Source organism: Simochromis diagramma, unplaced genomic scaffold (genome assembly GCF_900408965.1).
Source record: "Simochromis diagramma unplaced genomic scaffold, fSimDia1.1 OVJJ01000798.1, whole genome shotgun sequence".
In the NCBI taxonomy this organism is placed as follows: domain Eukaryota; kingdom Metazoa; phylum Chordata; class Actinopteri; order Cichliformes; family Cichlidae; genus Simochromis; species Simochromis diagramma.
In genome coordinates, this window is record NW_024386736.1 from 1,083,006 (window position 1) to 1,106,963 (window position 23,958).

The window sequence follows — 23,958 nt, forward strand, 5'->3', positions numbered from 1 at the left end:
GTCTAATCCCAATTTCAACTCAGTCTGCAGATTTTGAGTCAACTCCGGCCACAATTGACGTTTCCCAGGCAGATGTCTGTCTACACGCACTTCATTAAGGTTTTCCTGACCAGGAACAACAGCACAGGTACACTGCTGTATTACAGCCCAGTAACAATGCCTATTAACAGTTACAGTCTATGTATTGTTCACGTCACATCTGAATTAATCCAACATTCACACATGTTGATAGAATTAGTGGGATTCAGGAATACAGTAATCCAGGGTGGTCACGTGTATTGCAAAGTGACATAACAATGTATGATAGATGCTTTTCCTTCAGCACAATAAAGCTGAATTTCCTCTGTGTGTGTTTGTGGTTCAGACCCCGCCTGCAGCTCAGGCATTGCCACCAGTGCACAATGGCTGCAGGTGAACATGGGAGGTTTTGCCTATCTTGTGACGTTCCAGGACATTCAGACGATCTACTCCAACTTCTCAGCGGTGCGTTATGATGCACTGCTGTTTCTGTCTTTACATCTGTTTTCTTGTGGGGTGGGGTTTCCCTCTGTGATAACCACAACTGTCACTGACAACATGTGTGTTTGCATATGCAGATGGAAGCCTTGTCACAGCTCACGGTCAGACAGCTAGCCGAGGTGTCCACAACACCTGGACAGCTCACAACTTCTGAGCAAGTCAACATGGTGATGAAATATGTGCCTGACCAGTCTCTGGCTGCCTTCTTTGATGTTTTCTCACCTGTTATCCTGGTGAGCATACATCACGTTATAATGTCACCTGGTGTGTTTTGTTGATACTAGAGGTCAAGTCAAGCTGAGTTTATCTGTTCATCACATGTAAAACATTCATACGTTTTGTGTTTATGTTTGCAATGATGGTAAACTCTAACATTTTTCTGGTTAGTCTTCTCACACAGAAGTTGAAGAAGGTCCTGTTACACCTGTTACATCTAAAAAACATGATTATTACTTTTGGTTTTTTCTGCAGGCTCCTGAAGACGCATTGCCTTCAGTCGTGAGGTCAGCCATGTTGCAAGTTGTGTTTGATCGTGCAAACCTCTCCCTTCCTTCGATGAGTGATGCGGACGTAGAGGTGTGGCTTACCTCCCGGCTGCCACCCCTGCTGGTACAACTTTCACCAGGACAAGTTGCACCTTACTTCGGAATACTGGCGGGACGGAGCTGCAGCATTGAGAAGCTGGGGTGAGCACAAAGCTTCAAGCACCATATATGGAAGTATTTAAGCAATCTGACTGGAAATAAACCTTTGCATTTTTTTGTTTCAGTGTACTGAACCTGAACATGACTATCTCAACGCTCAGCACAGACACACAGCAGAAAATCTATGATCAAATCCTCCAGACCCTCGGAGGTAAAGCTAACCCAGGAAACCAGTAAACTCAGCTTTAATTTTTTTTTGTTGGATGCTTTATGAAATTGGGCTGTAACATTCCTGTAAGCGAGTAGCCCATTCACATTTCTTAACATAATGGCTGCCAGCCTTGTGAAAGTGAGAGAGGAGTCAGACATTGAGTTTTCTCCTATGCTCGCTCTTGTTATTTTTTCATTAAACATGTATGTTTGTCACATTTTATGTGAATACAACAACAAGTAAAACTTTATTTATTTATTTTATTCCAGATGGCTTAACAAAGCATGAGGCAAAGTTCCAATATTATAACCTAGTTTGTGTCTCCACCTTTTCCTCTAGGTCCAACACCTCTCCGCTGCTACAGTGACAGCTACAACACCAGTTTCTATGGTTTTCTGGAGCAATCTTTCATGGGTTTCCAGTTTCCCAACCTCACCGCCTTCCTGTCGCTCATGCCTCCTGACAGAATGAGTCTGGTGTGTTGACTTGAAAGATATCAGGAGTAAATATGATAAAGCAAGAGGAGAATGTCTTAATTTATGTCTTCTAATCTTCTAGATCATAAATTCCATCCCTCCATCGGAGCTTGGGGATTACCTACGACGTCCTAATGTTGTCGACAACAACGCACAGCTCTGCATGCTCTTCAACAGCTACAGCCAGACACCACAGTTTCTAGAAACTGTACGTAGCCCAAGGCACAAGCACACGCAGAAATGCAAACACAATGCAATGATTAAACACATTAATCTGTGCATTGCCTCCAGGAGTCTCTGCCGGAAGCGGTGAGGCGCTCCATCCTGCCCTGCGTCTGGCCCATGGCCCTCAGCAACACCCAAACGTTGGAGGTGGATGCTTGGTTTGACCAACGCCTCAAGAACTACTTGCCCTTCCTCACAAAGAGCCTGATCAGTCCCAGTGTCATAAACAGCACCTCCTGCCTGGCCTTCCAAAAACTGTGTGTTTTACTACAGCACTAAATCCTGCTTTATATGTTTTTTTGTTTTGTGTTCTGATTTAAATTTGTTGTGTTTCAGTGTCTCAGTCCTTGGGGTATACAACTACACTACTGCTGACTTTGTGAGGGGAGACGTGTACAACACCATCAGGACTTACCTTTACGTCGGCTCAAGTAAGTCTCTCAAGCATGCCAGGGTCAAGGATCAAGTGGGATGCTAATTCAAGTGGGAAAAAAAGACATTGATCAAATGATATTCTACATGAAACTGAACAGCAACCACATGTCACCTAAAAAAAACACAACTGCCTGAGCAGAATTTAAATTAAAAGGAAAATTTAGTTGTACACAAAATTCAGGTAATTGCAGTTTTTTTCAGTTTCCCTTCATTTTGCAGCACCACAGATTGCTGTGCTTTGGATATATCTGTATATACCTAATACTCGTCTTTGTGTAACAGTAGAGCAAAGGTATCCGGTCGTTAAGTAATGACGTGACGAATTCTACTTCCGGGCCTAAAGTAGTCTGCGTTTAATATGGCTTTTGTGTTGTTAACATGTTTAATGTTATGTATTTTCTTCTATTTAATCTCAAAAATCTCCTAAAACAGTCAGTGATCACTGTTGACCTCCCTCGGCTTTTATTACCGCTAATCATTTATTTAAGCTCAGTTTTTAAAACCTTAGGATGTAACTACAGCCCAGCTCATGCAGCAGTATACAAATGACTAACCTCGTATTGTGGATGGATTATCTCAGTTGTTCTCCTGGCTGAAGTTTGGTCCTTTTACAGCATCCTGCCATGTGATTACATTTGTTCCTGACCACCGAGAACACTCACGTCAACTTTTATTGAGTGGAAAAAAAGTTAGCCTGTTTATATTATGCTTACATAGTGTGGGTTACTTCAGTAACCCTACAAACGTCACTGCTGTTTAGTTTTCTGTCTTCATTTATGTTGGAAGTGATAACAGAGCTGTACGTTTTAATTTGTTTCCAAAACCCCCCAGTCAGGACATGCTATATTGTATTTAGATAGAAGCTAGCGAGCTAACTTCCTGCTAACTTCTAACTCCGTTAAATGTCATAAATTCCATTTTCATGGATGCCTGGATGTTAAACTCAATTGTTACACCTGGTAGAGCAGAACGCTGATCGTTTTATTAAGGATGAAAGACTTTAGACAGTTTAGTAGGTAGAACAGTGGTAGTACAAAATGGCAATAGAGTACACATACAGTATAAATACGTTAAAAGCAAGACAGCATCAATCTTTCACTGATGCTTGTCCCCGTCATCATTCTTAATAAGCTTCAAAGACTTTGTCTTTTATAACTTTGTCCTGCTTTAATATTTTTCAATTTTAAATAAACCATGAGGACATCTTATTTTAGATTTGCTTATATTTAGACCAATCGGCAAACTGTTGGCTCACAATGTTAATTCCAGTAAAACCTGCCAGCTACTGTAGTAACAGTTTGTTATGGTCATCATTTTTTATTGCTTACTTTTTACATTTGACTTCAAGAATTCACAGCAATTAAAAAAAACGCTACGCTGGAGTAAAATGATTATAGATTGTAGAGCAGGGCGATATGATCAAAAATATTTATCACGATATACATTTGAAAATTTGCGATAACAATATAACTGACAATATAATTGACACTTGACAAAATACTTTATAAGTCCACGACTTTATTCGTGCAAAAAAATAAATCAACGTATTTTCACTTAAACAAGCAGCTGTTTTTTATGAGCATTAAAGTTATATAAAAATTTAACAGTGCAAATGCAAATTCCTTGCTGACAGTTTAACCAAAAGGCATTTCCAGTAGAAATTGGCCGACATATCCTCAGCATAACCACGTATAATATCCACAAAACTTAAAAAGAGGTTATACACACACAATATGGTAATATTATGTTGAAGCACAGTACGTATCACTCCGCGAGGCTCCTGCCTACGATAGCCGTAATGCTCCAACAATCCATCAAGCGGTGCGGGTTCGTAGGTTAGCAAAGTTGTACTAAAACATTTCACAGATTTTCGAGCGCCATGTACCACATAAAATCGTTTCGAGGTCAGTAAACACAACCAGAATTCATACATAAGGCACACGGGATTATAAGGGGCACTGTCGATTTTCAGAAAAATCAAAGGATTGATTTTAAGTGTGCCGTATTTTCCAAAAAAACACGGTAATAACAGCAGCCTGCTAGTATGCTCTACCAAAAATAGTGCTTTGTTGTGTATCTGACGGACGAAAGCTAAACAATTTCCACACCACTGAAGTTGCAGCATTTTTACAAACCAATTCTGGTTTATCCGTTTCATTCAACGATCCGCTTTCACCCTTCTCATTCTCTGTCGGCGGCACGCTTTTTCCGCCATGTGCGTATAAAAAAAAGGCGCTGCGCATGCGCGTTTTACCCATATTCTATTGCGATATTTAATTTTCTTATCATTGCCTGACATTATACCGGTATTACCGTGAATGGTATGATATGGCCCAGCCCTAATAGATTGTATTTTTATTTATTCTGAACTTTATCATTATTATTTATTGTTAACATCTTTTTTTTTTTAGCCTCAAATCCAAAGTGTTACTTCCCCAGCAACCCACAACTGAATTCCACAGCTTGGTTTGCTCAGTACATCGGGTCTTTCGTCTCTTTCCTCACTCTGGACGATGTTGTGGCATTTGGATCTGAGTCGGTAAAGAATCAACATTGGCGGAAATTTTGAACTGACGCTGATTTTTTTTTTCTACTTGGATTCATTTCATGACCTACAGACGTGCTTTTGTCCCCTCCTTGCAGGTCATTCAGGTCTTCACAGTGAACCTTCAGAACATCGCTCTTTTCAACACCTCTGTCTTACCTGCAAACCTCACACAGTATTACACCACCCTTTTATATCAACAGGACAGCAACTTCAACCCCTTACTGTGAGTTTAAATCTATACAATATGTTGCGTTCTCCAGCCACAAATCCTGCATTTTTCTGTAAGTGTTGTTTAACCTTCTTTGCAGCCTTCCTATCTTGTTTTGGTGTGTCGTTCCTGGTCCAGCATTTACCCAACTGAGTCCAAGCGACAGTATGATAGTTCTGAAGAATCTCACAGTTCTCTGTACGAACCTGGACCCACAAGTAAGAAACATTTAAAGAAAAGAAAAGCAGCTATGTGTGCAATCTGCTGCTAAAATGAATAGTTATGTCTATAACTTCTGTTCCCTGAAGGAGAGGAACGAGGTACAACACATAAGTATAGGATATCACGCCCTTGCATGTCCTGGCTGAAGAAACCTTTATTCACGCCTGTGGTGACATGTGCACAACCCCGCCTGGACTGTCATCACAGTCATCCCTCAGTTTGATAGCCGCTCTTCACCGACCCAAACTGCTCAGTGGGGCCACCTTGTGTTGTACCTTGTTCCTCTCCTTCGGGGAACAGAAGTTATAGACATAACTATTCATTCCCTTTCAGTCAATTTACTCGGTACAACACATGGGACATACATACACGCCCTGCAGAGCAGCCACCGAACCAGAATTGAACCACCACCACCTTAGTGTGCGGTAGACCCAGCATAAAGAACAATATGAGCCACCGAAGGGGCTGTAACGTCCAACCGATAAGACCGCACAAAAGTATGCGGTGATGCCCAATTAGCTGCTGCACAAATACCAGCAACAGTCACTAATTTTCATATCCACTGACTCAATGGGTTCAAACGGGGGGCTACAAAGGGCCTCCAGCACCAAAGACAAGTCCCAAGCAGGGACACTGGACTCAAGCGCAGGTCTCAGCTGGCGAACCCCTTTCAGAAAACGTATGGCAAGGGGATGTGCACCTGGTGTCATCCCGTCAAAGCCAATATGACAAGCAAATATAGCTGCTAAATAAACCTTAATTGTCGAAAATGAAAGGCCCTTATCCAGCAGCTCCTGCAGGAATGTCAAAACATCCACAATAGAGCACTGAAATGGGAGAGTGTGGCGGTCCTTGCACCATTGTTTGAAGGCTCGCCATTTGTAAGCATACAAGCCTCTAGTAGATGAGACCCTAGCGCTCTGTATTGTCGCTATCACACTAGGTGGCAAGCCCTTAGCAATCAAGTTTAACCTCTCAGCAGGTAAGCATGAAGGCGCCACAGATCCGGGCGCAGATGAACCCCTTCTCCTCCTGGCTGAGAGAGGAGGTCCCTGTGGAGAGGAAGCTGCCAAGGACTCGCTGGCTGATTATCTCTGCATACCATGACCTTGTGGGCCACTAAGGGGCCACTAGAATCAGAGAGAGAGACTGCCACTGGGCAAAATGCATACATGAGCACGTCTGGCCATTGGTCCGCTCGGCGTCCATGCCCAAGGGCGCATCGTGGTCGATTATGGAGAAGAACAGGGGGCAGTGAGGAGGTGTCACTACCTCCTCACTCACCTCCTCACACCTCAGGAGGTGACACGATGCACACAGGTTGTGAGAGAGAGTCCAGCATTGAAACGCTCTCATCTTTAACAGTCCAAGTGGCACTATGGCGATCATAGATGCCATCATGCCCAACAAAGGTGATATCATCTGGAAATGCAGTCTGCGACCCAGCAAAAACTGAGCATGGCAGCAATGAACCCAACTTTTGTCTGTCTCCGAAGCGGAGCATTTTGTGTGCAGGGGGTTTGTGCTTGGGAGACAGTGTTAGGAAAGTGCCGCACCTTCTGCAGCTGACAACCTGAACCAAACTTAAGCGGTACCTCTTGGGCGGCAGCAAAGGGGTAAAAGCAACGTCTCCCTGCCGCTGGACCCCTTCTCCACTCGAAACCACAGCTAGAAGGGTTGAGGCTATTTCCTCCTGGGTGGCGGGTCCCGCCGGAGGCTCAAGAGTTTGGTCTTTGCTCCATGCCAATTGGTGTGGAGCTCGGGCCATAGAATGTGCTCCCGCTGGCGGCACACCCACTACAGCAGTGAGCGCCGGTCCCTTGCTATTTGGCAGAGGAGCGGCGGGCCTTTGAGAGCTAGCTGCGAGCTTGGGCTTTGCCTGACGTCTGGGGATGATGCCGCACAGAGCTTCTGTCTGCTTCTTCCTCAGATCGAATCTAGCCTGAATGTCTGAATAACCCAGCCGCAGACACTGGTGCGGCCAGATATACAGCTCTGTCCCTATCCGGGACCTCAGAGAAGGTCAGCCACAGGTGCCTCTACACCACTATGGTCAAAGCCATCCCTCTGCCCAGGGAGCGCACTGCACAGCGGGACACACGGAGGATTTAATCCATGGCAACTCTGACCTCGATAAGAAGAGGTGCAAGCGGGCTGTCATCAGGAACCAGCGATCCAAGCTCCGCCAGGCACATTGCCTGGTATGGCTGGAGCATGGTGACGGAGTTCATGGCGCGAGCAGTGCCAGCCTGAGCCCAATTAATCCTCTCCAGCTGTGAAGCAGAGAATCTGCAGTGCTTGGACGGCAGAGTTGCGGGGCCACCAACACCATGGTTATGGGAGTGGGCCAGATAAGCAGCCAGAGACGGCTCCTTAGGGGGTGGATTAGCTAAGCCAGCCTCCTCAGCGGCATCCAACTCCATGTACTGTCCATAGCAGGTCACAGTGATGCGGGTAGACAGAGGTTTGTCCCATGATGCCGTTAGCTCGCAGACAAAGTCTGGGAACATGGGAAGGCGGGTTTTGGTCATTGTGGGAGGAAAAAGCCCACTAAAATGCCAGGGCTCCAGACTTGGAAAGGAGAGGATGATGCCGTGCGACAGCCGAGCATCCCAGCACTTTTTCCGCAAACATCACCCGTCTTTCCAGGGTCGAGCGCCGGACCTGGCGACAAAACGCACAGGATACGGGCTCCGTCAACGCTCTCCTAGCGTGGACGATCCCCAGGCAGACAGGGCAGGCATTGTGCTGGTCATTGTCAGGCAAAGAGAAACTGCATCCCCGAGGACAGGGGCGAACAGAAGATTTCTGCTTTGCTCACTTCAGTTTGGAGTCCATTCCAAAACACAAAGCAAAACGCTGCACAGGAAAACTAGAAATTAGCTAGTGATACGCAAATCATGAACAACTCGTTCAATACTCGAGAATCACTTTACTGACTTGTGAATCATGATTCACAAGCCCAACTGACTCACTGACTCATCCCTGTTGCTGTTAGCAAACTAATTTCATTAGTAGAAATATATCTAGCTTATAATTAAAATTGTGTGGAAAAAACAACAGCCAGTTTCTTAAAAAAAAAACATTTCTGCTCTGAACTGGAAGAAAAAACCCTGAGTAGAAAGCTCACATCAATCAATCAATCAATCAACCTTTATTTATAAAGCACTTTTCATACAAAAAAAATGTAGCACAAAGTGCTTTACATAGTTAAAAGCAGCCCACCCCACCCTCCAACTCACTCCCCACATTCTCATTAACATAAATGATGTGAATACACACATATCCCCCCCCCCCCCCCCCCCACACACACACACACACACACACACACACACACACACACATACACACACGCGCACACTTAAAGAGTAAAAATTGGGCTGGGCTCGCATGAGCCAAGTGAGGAAACACTATAACAGGGAGCCGTCTGCACCGGGAGCCGGTCACAGACCGCAGCCTCCAGGCTGGGCACACAGCAGGAGGGAGGCCAAGGAGCCCCCCAGCCAGGCTGAGAGGACCCCCAGAAACCCAGCAGCCACAGTCGATCACAGCCCCGGTGCAGAGAGCGCCCTCTGAGGAAACACTGGAGATATGACACAATAGGATATATACAGGGTAAAATGATAAAATAAATAAGAACAGGATACAATATAAATATAAATAGAGTAAGAAGATTAAAAAATGAATAAGAATAAAATCAATAAATATTAGGTAAAGTCTAAATTAATAATATAATAACAGGATAGAATAAATAAGCATAAAATAAATAAACGTTAAGTAAAAGCTAAATTAAAAAGGTGGGTCTTGAGCCTGTTCTTAAAAACATGTACGTTCTCTGCGGCCCTGAGCTCCTCCAGCAGGCTGTTCCACAGATGAGGACCATACCATTGCCTCTCCGTGAGTATGTGTCCTGACTTTAGGGACAATTAAAAGGCCAGCACCAGAGGACCTCAGGGTCCGCGAGGGTTCGTATGGTAAAAGCAGATCTGAGAGATAAGAAGGCCCAAGACCATTAAGACATTTAAAAACCAATAAAAGAACTTTAAAATCGATCCTGAAACACACGGGGAGCCAATGCAGCGATTCTAAAACCGGTGTAATGTGGGCCCGCCCTCTGGTCTTCGTCAGCACACGAGCTGCCGAGTTTTGCAAAAGTTGTAAAGTTGAAATATTCTTTTTAGGAAGACCAGAGAGCAGGGCATTACAGTAATCAATGCGACTGGTAATAAAAGCATGCATCAGCATCTCCGTGTTTGCCCGAGAGAGAATAGGGCGGACTCTGGCTATATTTTTTAGATGATAAAATCCAATTTTGGTTACATGTTTAACATGTGGGATAAAACCAAGCTCAGAGTCAAAAATAACACCCAGGTTTTTCACTTGTAGCGAAGGACATAGTGAAAATGCCTGTAATTTAGACAAGAGTTTCTCTCTCTGAGCCTCAGGACCGACGATTAAAACTTCAGTTTTGTCCTGGTTAAGCTGTAAAAAGTTTTCTGCCATCCAAGATCGTATATCTAAGATACAGTTAAAAAGGGCATCCATTGGTCTGGTGTCATCAGGAGACACGGAGATGTACAGCTGAGTGTCATCAGCGTAACTGTGGAAGTTCACTCCATGCCTCCTGATGACACTGCCGAGAGGGAGCATATACAAATTAAAAAGTACAGGGCCTAAAACTGACCCTTGAGGCACACCACATGTCATTCTATGGATCTTAGAGGAGCATGTATCCATACTCACCATAAAAGTTCTGTCAGAGAGATAGGAAGTGAACCAGTTATGTACAGCACCAGAGAGGCCCACCATGTGTTTCAGTCTGTTTAAAAGAATAGCGTGGTCTACTGTATCAAAGGCTGCGCTTAGATCCAGTAGCACCAGGACTGAGAGCTTTTGGGAGTCCCAGTTACATCTAAGATCATTTAAAACCTTTAGGAGAGCCGTCTCTGTGCTGTGGTTCACCCTAAATCCAGACTGGAATATCTCCAGGATCTGTCTATCATTGAGAAAATCAGTAATCTGAGTAAAAACAAGTTTTTCTAAGATTTTACTTAAAAATGGTAAGTTGGATACAGGTCTGTAGTTATTAAAATCATTACAATCCAAATTGCTCTTCTTCAGAAGGGGTCTCACCACCGCCGTTTTAAAGGCAGCAGGGAAGACACCCAACTGAAGAGAGCATCAAGACAATAGCTCCTCAGTTCACAGTAGCATCACTCTGCTAACATGCTAACAGCACGTTTGAGTTACTCACCCCCACCCTCTTGTGCTGAATCGTAGCGTAAGCGAATCACTCAGGACTCACTCACCCCCTCCCTCCTGGCTCATAGCTTCTTCTTCTTCTTCTTGGTTGGCAACCAATGTTAAGGGGCATTACCGCCCCCTGGCACACAGCTCAGTGGACATTTAGATGAGAAAATATATATTTGACACATTTGAGGAAAATACTAATAAAATAAAATAAAAATAAATAAAATAAATGTTCCCTTTAGAAATATATATATTTTTGCTCTTTAAAAATAGTTGTTTTTCTTTTTCAATCACTCATCCTAGAAGTAAGATTTACATGAAAAGAGAAACAAATTAAGTTTGAGTGAAAATGTACATTTTTTGCACTCTCTGGTCAACTGACTCAGTGACTCAAATGACTCAAAAATCGACTCACTTTGGTGAGTGACTCATTAAAACTCGATTCAGTAAAAAGAATCGAATTTACCATCACTAATTAGTGATGCGCGATTCATGAACGAATCGTTCAATACTCGAGAATCACTTTACTGACTCATAAATCATGATTCACAAGCCCAACTGACTCACTGACTCATCCCTGTTGCTGTTAGCAGCAATATATCTAACTTATAATTAAAATTGTGGAGAAAAACACAACATCCAGTTTCTTAACAAAAACATTTCTGCTCTGAACTGGAAGAAAAAACCCTGAGTAGAAGCTCACATCAAGAAAATAGCTCCTCGGTTCACAGTAGCATCGCTCTGCTAACATGCTAACAGCACATTTGAGCTACTCACCCCCTCCCTTCCTGTGCTGAATCGTAAGCGTAAGCGAATCACTCAGGACTCGCTCACCCCCTCTCTCCTGTGCTGAATCATAGAGCGAACAAATCACTCACTCACTCACTAACCCCTCTCTCCTGTGCTGAATCATAGAGCAAACGAATCACTCAGGACTCACTCACTAACCCCCTCCCTCCTGTGCTGAATCATAGAGCGAACGAATCACTCAGGACTCACTCACCCCCTCCCTCCTGGCTCACAGCTTCCTCTTCTTCTTCTTGGTTTTGCAAACAATGTTAAGGCGCATTACCGCCCCCTGGCTCAGCTCAGTGGACATTTAGATGAGAAAATATATATTTAACACATTTAAGGAAAATGCTAATAAAATAAAAATAAACAAAATAAATGTTTATTAAGCAATTTTGATAGGAAATTGCTTAATTTTAGAAATGTTTTTGCTCTTTTTTGCTCAATAAAATAGTTGGGTTTTTTTTTTTTAGAATCATTCATCTTAGCAGTAGGATTTACATGAAAAGAGAAACAAATTAAGTTTGAGTGAAAATGTACATTTTTGCACTCTCTGGTCAACTGACTCAGTGAATCAAATGACTCAAAAACCGATTCACTTTGGTGAGTGACTCATTAAAACTCGATTCAGTAAAAAGAATCAAATTTACCATCACTACTCCACATCAGCCACGCCGCTTTGCTAGCTGGAACACCAGTGTCGCCACATAAGGACGCTGTCATAGCCTGTCAATGACGTTGATTAGCTGCGTATGTACGAATGTGAATCGCATCATTGGCTGGACTATGGGATAAGGTGGCATCGTTATAATCCCATATGGTAGCAGCCAGTCACTTACTGACTAACACTGCAAAACAGAGTTGTTAAAGTTTTAATTTTAATTCCAATTCAAGTTAGATTTTTTTGTGCACAACGCAGATTTTCTGTGTGCAGAGGCTGTGCCAGCAGTGCGCAATTGCGCACACGCGCAGCTTAACATTGCTGATGGCTCTTTTTTGCTTCTCATCCTTCACCATCTTTCACATGATTCAGTTTATTTTGAAAAATCTCAACAGGATCTTGAGCTTTATTCTGAAAGGTGTATGTGGAAAATAAACAAGCGGACATGCGATGGTTTTGCCGTCGTTAATGCTAATGACAACGCATAAAAACAGGCGCTTGTCCGTCTGTAGTTTGGTTATATTAAATATAAGAGAAAGAGAGAACTTTAAGAAATTAATATAGCCACTACAGTGACCATCAAAACGGTGAAAACAAACGATAGCGTAAAATAAAACGATAGATGTTTTTATATCGTCATCCGATATATATCGTTATATCGAACAGCCCTAAATAAAACCACATTTCTGTAACATTAGTAATTCCTTTTGTGCGTAATTTTATATTATTGTTCATAATAAATTACTTAAAGTAGCAAAACAACCTGAAGAGCCAAAAAGAGCCGGCTTTTTTTGGCGAGCCAAGCCGAAATTCCCATCACTAGTACCGAGTGAATCGACTGAAAGGGAACCTAACTTAAGAAATGCACATACCTACATTCAATACAGGATAGGTAAGGTCAACTAGACATGAATGTTATAATATTTCAATCTTTCAGAGATTCAGCATCTTGCCTGGTATTTTGGTAAAAAGTAGTTTATTATTTCCTTAAATTTGTCACCCACATAAAATTGGGTTTAGTTTCACTTGCAGGCTCCTGTTTTGAATCTGATGTTTATTATTTAGAGTGGTGTAGAGCTCTTTGTTCTGGCGGTATGTGATTTTAAGAAGGGTGAAATGGAAAGATGAATAAAAGAGCACTAAGCTCTCCTTTTATTAACTTAATAAAGTTTTGTTCCCCAGAATATTTACACTGTAGACATAAATTTGACTCTACTAACAAAGTTTTCCTCTCACGTGTGAAGGTCACAGCTGCTTTGGCAGGTAACTTTGGTCAGAACATTGACTCCACAGTCATTTCTGCCCTCGGCAGCCAAAGCACTGGCATGTCGCTGAATCAGATCAGCTCAATCAAACCCCAGGACTTAATAAACTCCATCGGCACTCTCTCCACTGTGACGGGCTGGAGTGAAGGCCAGGCCACGACCATCATCCAGTCTCTGCTGTCTTCGGGCATCATACAGGTTGCAGATTTTAGACTGAATCCTGACTTTAGAAAAATCTAAGTCATCTTTGTGGTCATGTTCACTTATGCGTGTGCTGCTTCCATCCTTTCCACCAGATCAACAGCTCATCATCGCTGATAAGTCTGGGCACTCTCATCATTGGTGTACCTTCCAGAGTGTTCTTGAGCATCTCTGGTAATCAGCTGATAAGTGCCTCCCAAACTCCTTCACTGGTGGCAAACCTCCTTTCTGGTCCTCAGATCATCCAGCAGGTCTTTGTCAGTCAGGTATGACAGGTTTTCTGTTATAACTTGGGCATGATTTGAACTGCACACTTCCATCAGCTGCTTTGGATAAAGATAGAAAGCTTTCCACAGAGAGTTAACTCACAATGCTTCTCATCTTCTCTCAGATCATATCAGTGAACACCAGCAGCGTGCAAGTGATCCAGAACGTTCCCGATGACCTGGCCACTGAGATCCCTCGATCCCTGCTGGTGGGCTTCTCCAGTAGCAACGACGTTATAACCATACTCAACAGAAAGGAATGGAAACGGCAGCAGGTAGAAGATGAAACCCTCAGCTTAGTTTTTATTGTCGTGTTGTGCTACATGCCTGTTATTACAGACTCTTTTTGTTTGTTTGTTTTGTTAGGCTGAATTGTTCTTTGAGTCGGTAGCTACAGAGAGCGCCTCTGCACAGCTGGGAGGTCCAAACAAGTGAGTTCAAATCAGTCTGGGAGATCAATCAAATCAATCAAAACAACCTGCAAATGGGTTTGAGTAGAGCTAACAGTGTGTGTGTGTGTGTGTGTGTGTGTGTGTGTGTGTGTGTGTGTGTGTGTGTGTGTGTGTGTGTGTGTGTGTAGTTTGTCATCCTCTGTGCTTCAAGGGTTCACATGCACTGGAGTGAGGAACATTGGCAATGGGCAAGTCAAGAACCTGATCAAAGCCTGTCGGAGGTCAGGCAGAAAGAAGGTTAAACTAGTGGAGCCTCAGGTACAGTATTCAAGGCATTTATGGGATATTTAAAATCTCCTTCATAGCTCCTCAAATATTAAAAAGTGAACATATTGGACATCAAAGGAGAAACTAAGAATTGTTTAAAACACACTTAAAACAATATATACATACCCTGTGAATCGGGTTATATAGATTACACCGTATATAACTCTGGCACATAGAGTTAGGGTAATAAATATTTGAACAAAGATGCAATTTTTGCATGTTGCAGCTGCACACCACCACAGTGGATTAAAGTGCAGACTTCCAGCTTTGGTAGAGAAGGCAAAATTACAAAAATGCGTTACCATCCAACAAGTCATGGAGCTTTCTTACACATGTTCTCCGTCATAAACGGGGACGATACAAGGTGCTAATTATTTTGCCTTTTTTTTTAATCAACAGCTGACCTGCATGTACACTTACATTAAAGATGATGCTGCCAACTTCAACCTCTACCCTCCAGATGTGCTGCTGTATTATGAGTAAGAATCCTGTCTGTTTGTTCTGAATTAAAGCTGAATGGTGGATGCTACAGCTTGTCACACTTGCGTTTCCTCTTGCAGTTACTCACTGGTGCCGCAGGGCAGCTGCAGGGCCTATTTCACAGAGTTGGGAAATGCAGACTTCTCTGTCTTCTCTGCAGCGCTCAGCTACAAGCGCACTGCCCTGTTTGAAAACGCAAAGAGCTGCTTGGTGAGTCCTCGAACCACACATCACTTCTTGAGCTCTAAAGATTAGATGTATTAATAATTGCATGAAATGGAAATAACTGTCATCACACTAAGGTTTTGTTTAATGTTTTGAGTTGAAATGAATTTCTGTTTCTTTTATTTTCAAAGGGCATAACAAACACAAGCTTAACTAAAGATGAAATATCAGTATTGGGAAACATGTGCTGCATCCTGGATGCGTCCTACATCCTAAACTCAGATTCATCCATCTTGGAAAATCTCAAAAGCTGCCCCAGCCTCACTTCTGCTCAAGCAGCTGCTGTTCAGGCTCAAATGACTAATGGCAACACAAGATATGGGTACGCAAAACGCTTCACCGCTGTGGCAGATTTTCATTCCTGTTTGTTTGTTTCCTTGTCAGCAGATTTACATTTTTACATTTGGCCCTTTGTGTCCTTCATAATAATAATCACCGTTCTGTTTTCATGATAACCAGAGCTCCTTCAGTGTGGACTGAGCAAACTCTGAAAGACCTCGGGATGCTGCCGCTGTATATGTCTTCAACCTTCTATGATCACTTCAACACTGTGAGTAATACATGACCGCAAACATTTATATTTTTTGATTTTGGTTTCTGTTTTTTTCTGTTAACCTTGTTCTTTATGCGCATTTCCTTCTTTCCCTTTGTTCTTGTGAGCAGAAAACAAAGAACAACTACTTGAGGTACTTCCTGGGTGTTCTCAAGGAAAACAACGTGGACAGTCAGAAGATCGGGAAGCTGAAGAGCGCAATAAAGATGTCCCTTCCGGATGAGTCAAAGCGATCTCCAGGTTGGTTTCTTTCTGTCAACTGCTCGGTCCATGTATTAGAACAGGGGTAGGCAACCTTTCTGATGATGAGTGCCATCTAAAATTCCCTCAGAAGTCAGTGTGCCATATGATTGCATTAGCAATAAATTTAATAACGCTCTATATTAACAGTTACACACTATATAGAACAACTTTATACAATTATATTTTGTCGCAGATGTTGGCAGCTATCAGCGAATAGTTATCAGGTATTTTGAAACAAAAAAAAGACTTTTTATCCATAACAGTAAATGAACTGTACAACTGTCACGGTCTGGCTGGCAGACCGTGGGGATGTGTGGGGAAGGAGGACCCAGGCGCGGTGCTCTATGTATAAACAGTGTGTTTATTTACAGTGTGCAACAAAGTAACAATAAATCCCCGTGTTTTCCCAGACTCCCGTGTTGTGTCTCTCCGTGAATAGTCCGTGTCTTTGTGCTCTCCGCTCCCGTGTCAGCACCCCCCGGTGCTCGCTGCTCTCGTGTCTTCCACGCTCCTCCTGTGGGGAAACAATAGACGCAGCCGTCAGGACACATACAACTGCGGGCATACACGCACACTAACTTAACTGAACAGAAGACTAACGTGGAGTCTCATGCAATGATCCCGCGTCGGTGGGAGCTCCAAGACTCTCCTAAGTAGCTCCCCCGACGAGCCCTGATCAGCGGCAGGTGTGTGGCCAGTCCCTCCGCAGGGCCACACCCCTCAGGCCTGCAGGTGGCCGAGCTCCATCCTCCAGGCACACCCGCAGACATACACACCCATACCTCGCCTAAACATATGAGTGGGACACAGACTAACACAGCACAGAGAAACACACATATGTACGCACAGAGAAGGGGAAACGACACCAAAAATACATAATAATACACAGGTCCATGACTGCCCAGGGATCCTGGGTCGCCCAGTCCCAGGACCCTGACAACAACAGAAAATGCAAATGCTATTTATAGTCTCCTCACAACAATGATAAGAAAAATAAACTGGGCCAATATGGCATGTTTGTTAATACAGGGATACACATGTTAATGTGATCTCTGGTCTCCCACTCAGAGACACAGGTCTCCGAGTGACCTGTGAGACCCCATTGAAGAGCCGTAGGCTGTGGATCTCTTAGGATCTCACTGTTGGGTTTGTAATAATAATAATAATAATGGATTGGATTTATATAGCACTTTTCAAGGCACCCAAAGCGCTTTACAATGCCACTATCCATTCACTCTCACATTCACACACTGGTGGAGGCAAGCTACGGTTGTAGCCACAGCTGCCCTGGGGTAGACTGACAGAAGCGAGGCTGCCATATCGCGCCATCGGCCAACACCAGTAGGCGGTAGGGTAAAGTGTCTTGCCCAAGGACACAACGACCAGGACAGAGAGCCCGGGAATCAAACCAGCGACCTTCCGCTTACAGATACGCTTCCCAACCCCCTGAGCCACGGTCGCCCACAAAGGTGGAACAGAATCGAAAATGTAATCGGAATCATGAAAATCTTATCAATACCCATCTCTACTTATGAATAAAATAAAGTTCACTATCAGTAACATCAGAGCACCCACCCAGCTGTATAAAAACTCCGTCATGCTAGCTAGTACGCAGTACGAGTTATTGTAACTGACTGTAAAAAGTCAGCACAACGAAAATAAACTATATCTAAACTTGGTTTATTATCTGACCCAGATGGACTGCAGGTCATAACTTCTTACCTGAAGTTCAGTTCACCTGATACTCGGACCGGCGGCCGCCTCGGGTCTCTCCTCCTCCTGCCTCCCCTTTCCCTCATCCACCTGCTGGCCTCTGTGGCAGCTCCCCCATAGCCACCAAACAACTGAGTTATTTTTACACATCGACCAGCATCTGGCCAATCCACCACCCTTCACTGTTTATAGCGTTGACAAAAAAAAAAAAATCGTCGGCCCATAAAAATGAAAAATCACCAGTCCAGCGATGGTGTCATCAGTTAACCCTTCTGGCACGCGTGCTCAGGGTTGCCGACCCCTGTATTAGAATCTAGAGAGAATTTACTGTTTAACCAAAAATTGTTTCTCTTTCTGTGTTTCAGCCACTGACTGCACTTTGGGATTCATAACCCGTGTTACTATCGTTAATCTAACATTCCCCTTAAACTATGATATAAGTCAGTTCACCAGCTGCCTCAATTCCACCATTGTCAAAGACAACTTGGATGCCCTCGTTAACCAGGTGCAGGAGCAGAACTACACAAAGATTGTTCTCAGCAAGTTGCGAGAGGTAAGTGGCAAAAAACTCCTGGAGCCTATCCCAGCTGGCATAGATTTAGAGGCAGGTTAGGCCCCTCCTGGAGAGCAGGTTTAACACACAGAAGCATTCAGAAAAACATAACACACATTCTGACCTACGGTGGTTGGTTTAAAATCAGTATTCGACCAAACCCCATGCATGTTTTTGGACTTTGGAACGAAGCATGAGAACCAGCACAGACACAGGGAGGGCATGCAAAGTCCACAGCACTGACTACTTCCATTATTTAAGCCTTAAAATTTTAACTCTGTGATACCATGTGTCATATTTAATACATGGCTTTTGTGAGTCTTTAAGACCTCAACATCACCAGGTCAATTTTGTTTCTGCTGATAAACCTAAATAAATTGTAGAGAAATGTCAGATGTAGCAAAGATGATCCAAACGGAAGGTTCAATAAACACTCCACTTTAAAAAAATATACATAATTTCCTGGCAATTACCTCATGATTCGGGCTTTACAAGGTTAAGTGATATTATCAGCATCTGACTGGGGTTTCTTCTCTCTTGGTCTCTTACTTTTTGTGGCTATTTATTTTTAAAATTCCACAGAAACACGTGAGGAAGTTAAATGATTAGAGTTTACAGTTTTTGCTGACGATCTTTTAGACGGTTAAGCATGAGTCTATACTTTTTTCAAACCCTAAATCCTTGTTTTGTTTTTGAGGTGTTTTTGCATTGTTTTGTTTGTTCTCAGCAGTTTTTCTCTTTGAATAGTTTGCTATCTAAATTTGAGTCTAAATATCTTCTGACTTTCCTAAATTTATAGGCTTACAGTGCCAGCGGCATCATCCCAGAAGATCAGGTTCAGATCTTAGGAGCAATGTCCCGTAGTGCCACAATGGAAGACATCAACATGTGGAGTATTATTCAGATCGACACACTCGCTTCTTTGATGGATGCTTCAAATGGGCCGTGGGACCCGGTTCTGGTGAGCAAACAGAAGAAAAAATCTGAACGTGAGCTTACTTTACATGCTTGTGTCTTCTCACCGATGCTTGGTTCTCCTCATCAAGGCCAAAGCCATCATCTCCAAGTATCTGAGTGTAAAGGGGAACAGTCTCAGCAGTGTGGAGCTCAACGTCATTAGAGGACCAAACCTGTGCGCCCTGGATGTTGTTGTTATCAGGAACATTTCGGTTGGAAGCATCAAGTAAGGCGTCAGAGCTGTGACTGTGCATGAGTGTGTGTGTGTTTGGAGGTTATTTTTATATCACATTAGCAGCAGGTAATATCTGAACAAGAACATGTTGGCTAAAGGTCTGTCAGGGATCCTGTACTTACAAAGGCAGGTGAACCCACATAAATCTTTAAATTATTATTTAGATAACTAGAAAAAAAAAGTCTGATTTAATGATAAATAATGTTATATGAATTCCATAAACTCAACACACTATTCCTGTGTGTTTTATCTCCTGCAGGAACGCCGATGCCCTGGACATATCCAGCTGCACCACTGAGAAAAAGCAAGAACTGTTTTCCCTCGCATATGAAGCATTTATCCCAATCACCCGCTCAATCACTATCTCCACTTCCAGTTACCAGCTCATACAATCTTACCTACGTAAGTAAACAGACCCACATTCACAAAAACATCATTTAAACAGCTGAAAGTTAACGTACCATTAATTTTTTTCCATTCTTGCAGCGGGTGCAGATCTTAGGTTTATCCAAGATTTAGTGTCTGCCAATATCAGTATGGACCTCCCGACCTTCACTGGGCTGCTTGAGAGTGTTATACAGGTCAGTGCTGCATGTCTGCACTTTGAATTCTGAATTTTAGACTAATTTTGAAAAAAAAAAAAGTTTATTTATTTATGTATTTGTGGGGGTGGGGGGGTCTTGCATTATAGTTCCTCAATTTATTTACTTTGCTCAAACCATTGGACAGGCCTGATAAGTTGTAAAACTAAATTGTTTTTTGGTTCTGTCAAAGAATAAAGTAAGTGTGTTTATTTGCTCATAGGATAAAATGTGTCTGCTCTGTTCTCCATAGAACCTGACTGTTAGTGATGTTAAAGGTCTTCTTGGCACCAACCTCCCACTTTTGAAGTCGTATGAAAATGTGACAGTGGTGCAAACCTGGATCAGTTCACAGTTTCAGTCTGAACTTAATGGCCTGGGAGTGGGGCTTACAGGAGGCAAGGTTAGCCCCACCACCACCACTACACCGGGTACATCATCAACAACAACATCAGGGACAACTTCAACAACAACATCGGGGACAACTTCAACAACAAAATCAACAACTGGATCCAACAGCACCACAGGTAAGTATTACAAAAGGTAGCATTGGGTTAAAACATTCAAAGAACAACACCTCAGATAAAGCAGCAGTACCACATTTCAACATTTAATATAGCACACTGTCTGCACATAGAGCATTCTTGTGCAGGAAGGGATTTGTGTTACAAGAAGTAAAGGAAACCGAAATAAAGCATGAAAACATGAAATGTTAAGCCAGCAGTTGACCTTCTGCTGCAGATGAAATCTTTCAATTGCTCATTTTAAGCATTTTTGTCTCATATCCTGCTGTTTTGTTACGAGTATGTAGAGATCATCTTACATCAGACGCACTGACAAGAAAAAAAACAAAACAAAAAACACATTGGTGGTGAAAGGGAACTTGGTTTTTACTTGCGAGATCTGCAGTGTGATTAATGATGGCAGCATGAAATACAGTAAATACTTAATATTTTCATATTATAAAAAAAATCCCAAGTCAGAAAAACTAGTACAAGCGCGCACTACAGCTCTGAATACAGCAAACTTGACATATTGATAGTGTAAAGATCACAACTTGATATGAAAAATGAAGATATTAAATATTTGGTTGACTACATACCACTGTTGTGAAATGAAAATGATACATTTTTAAATGGTGTTATAGGTGCACAAACACTAAGAACCATCGGTATGTGGCTGCTAGGCAACATGATGACAACAAAAGACCTGATGTAGATAAGAACCTTAAAGGGTCTGAGTTGTGCCTGTGTGCCCATTTTAGTTGCTCAACTCCTGATCATGTAGGAATTTGCAGACAGACAGAGATTTGGTGTATCATAGTAAAATTTTCTTTATATATTTTTAATGATGGACAGTTGTTTTGCATACTATGCAAAATATTGTTCTACCTTTAGACAGAATTGGACCATATAAATAAATAAATTATAAAAGATGCTTAAAAAGAACTGGCAGTGATTAATCGAGCAGTTTCAGAGTTTTCTAAAAAGCCCACTTGTTGATGCTTTTGTGTGGTTGATATGCTAGTGTTCCACAAATAATTCAGATAAAGAAATTAAATCAAGGGCAAAACGTTTTATTGGTCTCTAATGTGACTGTACGTTTCTTTCCAGGCAATGCTCCTCCAGTCCGAGATGCTGGCTTCTCTTTCTTCGCTCTTCTTGTACTCCTCATCACTTCTCAGTATGTTGTAATGTAAAGACAACTTTTCTCATGGAAGATTATTGGAATATGAATTATAAAATGGTAGATAACTGGATAAAGGCTTGAAATAATTTTTTTATTTTAATTTATCATTAATAGAAGGAAATAATGTTAAACAGAAGGGCATTTGCTTCGTTCCTTGTAACGCTCGCTATGAACAAAATAGTGCAGGTGCAATAAGACAAATTGTAAATGATGTATTTTTGATTACTAAATCTTCCTGAAACCTTTTCATAAACTATTTCTAAGGTCATATTTTTGCTTTACTTGTTTTCTATTTTTTTTATTGTTCCATTTAAATTAAGATTGTTAAAAGGATGAGGACTCAACAGAAAAATGACAGGTTCGGGTGACGGGTAACAGTTTTCATGATAGCACTTTCTTTATTCAGTCTTACTATGAAAATGTATTTGAGAGATTAATAATAAACACATTTTAAACAGCCTTAAAACAGTCATTGGAGCTCATTATTTGCTTGGTGTCAGTGTTTTAATATTCAAAGGTTTGGAGAGAGAAATTGTTAAAAAGGTTGCCTAATTTCATTTGTACACCAACAGCAAATTAGTCACAAGATTATCAGTTATTCAATTATAAGGAAATGTTCATTAGTGTGACCTTTTGTAAGTGTGTTTTGTTTGCAAAAAGCCATGTATAAATTGATGCAGGTCTTTGAGTTATAAGCGTTTATACACCCCAAGTACAGTCTTGCAGATAGGACAGGTGTGCTTGGCATCCTTCAGGCGGTCCACACAGAATGGGATGAGGCAGCAGCCTAAAACAAAGCTGGAAATGACAGCAGCGATGGTCAGATTTATTTACTCATATCCTTTTTATTTTCATTTTTTTTAACCTTCAAAGATCCATTCATTCATTTTCAGGGATAACCCATGTAAGGTCATATTTTGTCACCATTCAGTTTTTGGACATACTTTTCAAAAAATGAAATTGTAATTTTGCATTTATCAGGTCCGACAGATCCAAAACAGCTAGGATCAATTAAAAATGTATCCCAAACAAGAGCTTGGACCTCAGTTTAAAAGCAAGTATCTGCACATGTGCATCCAGCCTTTGTGTATTTTTCAGTCAGTTTCTCGTAATTACGCTTGGTTTATTTTTAGCAGCTAGTTTAAACATGCTGGCCCACTGGTATGATGCCACAACTGTGACAAAAAAAAACATAGGGACACCAGTAAACATGCAACCATCCACAGAAGAGGAATCACCTTTACTTCACCAGGGTTTTCAACGTGTGGTGCTCACTTTAAAAAAAAATATTGGCACACCAACAGAAGTTTAATAACTAAAACCAAACATCTCCTTCTTCTTTCTATCACTGCACCACCAGCTGTGGCACTGTGGTGCTTTAGCAATGTTTTTAAGTCTTAGTGTTATTTCAGTATTGTGCACGCTGGCATAAATTTCAATATGCACATAGTGGGAGAGTAATTCTACATTACTCAGTAATTTAAGTAAAACAACATTGAAGGATTGATCCAACTGTGCACACCGGCTCACTCCTTGGCGGCCGCTTATCGGGGCCTGGAGCCTGGGGCTCGCTCGGGCCACTTCGGAGGTGGGGTGCCCCCGGCCTCTCGGCCTGGGGCTCGGTCACTCAGGCACAGCTGGCTGCCGGCGGAGCTCACGGGCGCGTCACTGCAACTCCCCCTGGCTTCTGCTCCGCGGCTGCTGAGTGAGCCCTCATCTGGGACTCTCCTCAGCTCTTTCTGGGACAGTGGCGCGGCTGCCCCTCTGTTGGTCTTCCTTGGTCTCTTGTGTTCTGGGGGCCTCTGGATGTCTGGAGTTTTGATCTCCTCCATACCTGCTTCATACCCTGGAGGACGGGGCTGTGGCTCCCCACACTCCCTAGCAGATCGTTACATGGAGAAACCTTTGGAATGCAAGCATGCTGATCCACACAGGTATGCACACAGGTGTACACACGGGTGTTCACAGACGCGGACTACAGCTTTCTTGGCTGCTGCCTCAAAGCACATTGTGCGCTGTCTATCTTGCGTGCTGCACAATATCGTTTATTATTTAGTATCTACTGATATCTACTGCTAGCTAGTTTATTG

The 23,958-nt window shown here is 42.5% G+C and overlaps 1 protein-coding gene across 1 annotated transcript in view; it reads left to right on the forward strand.

The window, feature by feature from the left end:
- LOC120744484 overlaps positions 1 to 22,334 on the forward strand; it is a 60,926-nt gene extending 38,592 nt beyond the window's left edge. Inside the window, exons 70-98 of the mRNA XM_040048964.1 lie at positions 24 to 127; positions 365 to 483; positions 597 to 752; positions 991 to 1,205; positions 1,289 to 1,374; positions 1,714 to 1,850; positions 1,933 to 2,058; positions 2,142 to 2,332; positions 2,412 to 2,506; positions 4,922 to 5,049; positions 5,154 to 5,281; positions 5,367 to 5,484; positions 13,433 to 13,651; positions 13,750 to 13,920; positions 14,046 to 14,195; positions 14,287 to 14,351; positions 14,501 to 14,630; positions 15,039 to 15,118; positions 15,200 to 15,329; positions 15,476 to 15,666; positions 15,804 to 15,894; positions 16,008 to 16,137; positions 18,219 to 18,406; positions 19,206 to 19,367; positions 19,453 to 19,589; positions 19,858 to 20,000; positions 20,085 to 20,179; positions 20,433 to 20,706; positions 21,793 to 22,334. Of these exons, the coding sequence (XP_039904898.1) occupies positions 24 to 127; positions 365 to 483; positions 597 to 752; positions 991 to 1,205; positions 1,289 to 1,374; positions 1,714 to 1,850; positions 1,933 to 2,058; positions 2,142 to 2,332; positions 2,412 to 2,506; positions 4,922 to 5,049; positions 5,154 to 5,281; positions 5,367 to 5,484; positions 13,433 to 13,651; positions 13,750 to 13,920; positions 14,046 to 14,195; positions 14,287 to 14,351; positions 14,501 to 14,630; positions 15,039 to 15,118; positions 15,200 to 15,329; positions 15,476 to 15,666; positions 15,804 to 15,894; positions 16,008 to 16,137; positions 18,219 to 18,406; positions 19,206 to 19,367; positions 19,453 to 19,589; positions 19,858 to 20,000; positions 20,085 to 20,179; positions 20,433 to 20,706; positions 21,793 to 21,878 (4,045 nt within the window). The 3' untranslated portion in view covers positions 21,879 to 22,334. The remainder of the gene's footprint in view (positions 1 to 23; positions 128 to 364; positions 484 to 596; positions 753 to 990; positions 1,206 to 1,288; positions 1,375 to 1,713; positions 1,851 to 1,932; positions 2,059 to 2,141; positions 2,333 to 2,411; positions 2,507 to 4,921; positions 5,050 to 5,153; positions 5,282 to 5,366; positions 5,485 to 13,432; positions 13,652 to 13,749; positions 13,921 to 14,045; positions 14,196 to 14,286; positions 14,352 to 14,500; positions 14,631 to 15,038; positions 15,119 to 15,199; positions 15,330 to 15,475; positions 15,667 to 15,803; positions 15,895 to 16,007; positions 16,138 to 18,218; positions 18,407 to 19,205; positions 19,368 to 19,452; positions 19,590 to 19,857; positions 20,001 to 20,084; positions 20,180 to 20,432; positions 20,707 to 21,792) is intronic.
- The last annotated feature ends 1,624 nt before the right edge of the window (positions 22,335 to 23,958 follow it).